This window comes from Protobothrops mucrosquamatus, unplaced genomic scaffold, assembly GCF_001527695.2.
Source record: "Protobothrops mucrosquamatus isolate PMUCROS unplaced genomic scaffold, P.Mucros_1.0 scaffold861, whole genome shotgun sequence".
Classification (NCBI taxonomy): Eukaryota; Metazoa; Chordata; class Lepidosauria; order Squamata; family Viperidae; genus Protobothrops; species Protobothrops mucrosquamatus.
In genome coordinates, this window is record NW_015387116.1 from 230,016 (window position 1) to 233,743 (window position 3,728).

At 39.4% G+C, this 3,728-nt stretch overlaps 1 protein-coding gene across 1 annotated transcript in view; it reads left to right on the plus strand.

The window, feature by feature from the left end:
- The window catches only part of PRKCI (protein kinase C iota), a 47,132-nt gene extending 46,069 nt beyond the window's left edge, over positions 1–1,063 (plus strand). Inside the window, exon 18 of the mRNA XM_015819123.1 lies at positions 7–1,063. Coding sequence (XP_015674609.1) covers positions 7–94 — 88 coding nt within the window. The 3' untranslated portion in view covers positions 95–1,063. The remainder of the gene's footprint in view (positions 1–6) is intronic.
- The last annotated feature ends 2,665 nt before the right edge of the window (positions 1,064–3,728 follow it).

Sequence of the window (3,728 nt, forward strand, 5' to 3'; positions counted from 1 at the left end):
TTTCAGTGATATTGTAAAGAAGATTGATCAGTCCGAGTTTGAAGGATTTGAATATATCAATCCCCTTCTGATGTCAGCCGAAGAATGTGTCTGATCTCCTACGTGTAACCTGTGCCATCTTTTTTATACATGTTTTTCCTGCACGGGTGAAAAATGTTTCTGTTGGGAAGCAATGGATCCAATGCATTTGTCATCTGGTATGAACTTTATCATAACATATCATTAACTTGCTGTAAGCGGAATACTTTTTCATTGATATAAAAGGAAACAAAAGAATAGTAACAGTTATACCAAAATTGGAGTCTAAGACAAGGTAATTGTTCTGGCCAAAAGTTGTCTAATATGAAATAAAAGATTTTGCCAGATGTTTCTGCTTCACATGTAATGCTAGTTTGTGTTTTATAGATTTGCTGTTGCATAAGTGATGTTTAGCAAATTGTACATAAAGTGTGGTTTTTCTGACAACTAGATTTAGAGGTATTTCATAAGACTGCATCTTTTTTTTCTCCCTCCATCTTTACTTACTACGTTGTCCAAATTAAGCTACCAAATTAATTTTGAAAACTCTAATTAAAAATAAATGGCAAAGTAAGAAATATCCCCATACTGAGTGTACTAAATGTTATGTCCAAACAAGATGTGGGCTTACAGATAGTATTAAAAGCTGCTTTCATTCTGTAAACATTCTGAATTTACTGTGAATTGACTTTGTTATTGAGACCCATTGAATTTGGTGGGATGTGCTTCTGATTAAAACCTTCCTAGTATTACTCTCTTGTTGCATTTGGGACTTTGAAACATCTTCTGTATAGTGATTATCTGTATCCCTTAAGAATTATGAATGAAGCCTTCATTCTGCAGACTAAAAGTGGTACAGCATTTCCTGTAACAGTGCTAGAACCATGGATAATAGACGCAATGACATTAATGGTCCTGTTGTAAAAGAGAATTTTCTTATTAAGCACATGTACTTCATTGCTTTTAATTTTTAGTGAAATCTTTTGATAACTTATGCTATATAAATGAGTGCCTTCCTCAGCTTTTTGATAGTATAAAGCTAATTTAAGCAAAAAAAAAAATCAGTTGGGTCTTTTTGAGGAGAAATAGGTAGATAATGTTCCAAAAGTAAGTCTCAGTGGCTATTTTATAATCTTAATGGGGACCACTAGAGAATAGAAGGACTAGGAGAGACATGATAGCAGTATTCCAGTATTTGAGGGGCTGCCACAAAGAAGAGAGGGTCAATTTATTTTTCAAAGCACCAGAAGACAAGAGAAGAAATAATGGGTGGAAACTGATCAAGGAGAGAAGCAACCTGGAATTAAGGAGAAACTTCCTAACAGTGAGGACAATTAACCAATGGAATAGCTTGCCTTCAGAAGTTGTAGGTGCTTCATCACTGGAGGTTTTTAAGAAAAGACTGGACAGCCATCTGTCTGAAATGGTATAGGGCAGTGGTGGTGAACCTATGGCGCGCCATGCCCCGGAGATGGCAACCGTCTCTCTTCAACCAGCTGCCCGCTAACTGGCCGAGGTCCCACATGGCCGGATGCATCCCAGCACCCATGCGCTCTCTGTGTGCGGGGGCCAATGGTGTCAGGCAGCAGCCGCCCCGGCCCCTGGCTCACCTTTCCCTGTGACAATGGCACCCCTGCCTTGCCTTGCCTCGCCTCACCCGCAGGATGAGCCTCCTGCCCACCGCCCCACCTGCCAGAGACCCCCTGGATTTCCCCCAACCCTGCCTGGCCCCCACAGACGTCCCTCCCCATGAGCAACATCGAGGTGATCACGCCCACCTTGGCCACATCCACCCAATCTGCCATGACCACCACAGCCACGTCCACCCAGTAGGCCACGCCCACCTGGCACCCGGTGATAAATAAGTGGGTTTTGGGTTGTAGTTTGGGCACTTGGTCTCTAAAAGGTTCGCCATCACTGGTATAGGGTCTCCTGCTTGAGCAGGGGGTTGGACTAGAAGACCTCCAAGAAGGCTCCTTCCAACTCTATTCTGATTGATATATCATGTTTAGCGTTCTATAATACGAATCAGGAGAAGCAATGAGAGAGAAAGGGGGCACCCAGATAGTCACATCAGCCAAATCAGTCTGGCGGTCAATGGGGTGACAGATGTCCCAGTTAAATCCTCACAAGTCTTTTTGCTGCATTGAGGGAAATTTGTTTATTTGAATAGTATGAATTATTTTGTATTATTCAAATAAAAACACAAACTCATTCTTGTACTTTCATTATAATGCTAACAAGCTGTATCATACTCAGGGTACATCTAAACACCTTTTTAGTCCTGGCAAGTTTTAGATCTGGTAAGTTATCTTTGGCAATCTTTTGAGAGCGGCAGCAATTATTTCCTTGGCATAAATTTAAATGCTTGACTCCTTCCCACTTCCTTTTCAGATTTCTTCATTACAGCAAATAAAATTAGGCTACTTATAGTGGCCTCGGTACAAAATGGTTTTCTACCAGAAGTACTTTGTCTGACTTGCACAATTCTAGAATAAAATTTTTAACATTCAAGAATTCCAAGCACAAAATTGATGCACTTACGGACAGAGTTGCTTCCATTCTCATCCTGTAAATGTGTCTGTCTGTCTGTGTACATGTGTAGTGTATGTTTCATTTTGTGATGTCAACTTTTAAGATTTGAATATTAAAATAAATGTATTTTTGAGGGTTTTTGTTTTCATATTTGTTTCAGGTAAATGCCATGATATTAAAGTGTTAATTTTTAAACCTTTTTATTAAAATGTAGAAGCTATTTTAAAATAATTGAACTAGGAGTTCAGATATGAACAGCTAGTACAGCATGATGGGATGTAACGGTTTTGTATAAAAACTGTGTTGGTGGATGTTTTCCCTGAACTAGTTCTGTTCTGTTGTGAGTTTCCTTCTTTTGTTGCCTTTGATATTTGTGTAACCATCTCCTGAAATTTCTACATACTTTTTAAACTGTCATTTTTAAGTTTCAAAATAAAAAAAGCAGGGCTTTTGTTTATATACGATGTTGCAATTTGTCCTTCTCTTTTTCTCAAACACCCTTTGAATGACTGACTATGTTTGCTACTTTTCATGTAAGAGTAGCATAAACATTGTCTTTTGCTTACCATTAATTCTGCTTTCTCTGGCAAGAGGCAGACATTAGTGATGTGTATTGCCCTGGAATGCAGACAGGATAATCATCCACTTCAGAATGATCCCATCCATGTCTGTCTATCTCTTATGCAGTAACCAAAAACCCAGCATGGGAGGAGTAAAGAAGCATCTGATGGTGTCCACTGGCATTTATATTTTTGGTTTTTTCTGATTCATCAATAGCGCAGCAACCTTATTCAGGGAGCTACTCAAACTGCAAAAGAGAGTCCTCATTTGTTGACAACAGTCCATTGCATTGTAGGATATGATGCAGTGAGAATCTCAGTGGGTCAACCTAATAGTAAATGCCCCACCTAACTAAGATAAACAGAGAACTCATGCTTACTCACAGGTACACTCCTTCATTTGGCAGAGGAGTAAACAATGATAAGTTGGGTGGTTATCACACCAGTGCAGGATATAAATTCCATTGCTATATTCTCTGGTTGGTTGAAGCTGCAAATCCCATATTCCCTTCATTAATTAACAACAGCTTTATGTGAAGGTTAACTTTGTTCCAAAGTACTGTTTTTGCACTTGGGTTTTATGTTTTGGGGACAGGGGGAGGACGTAGAAAGTGC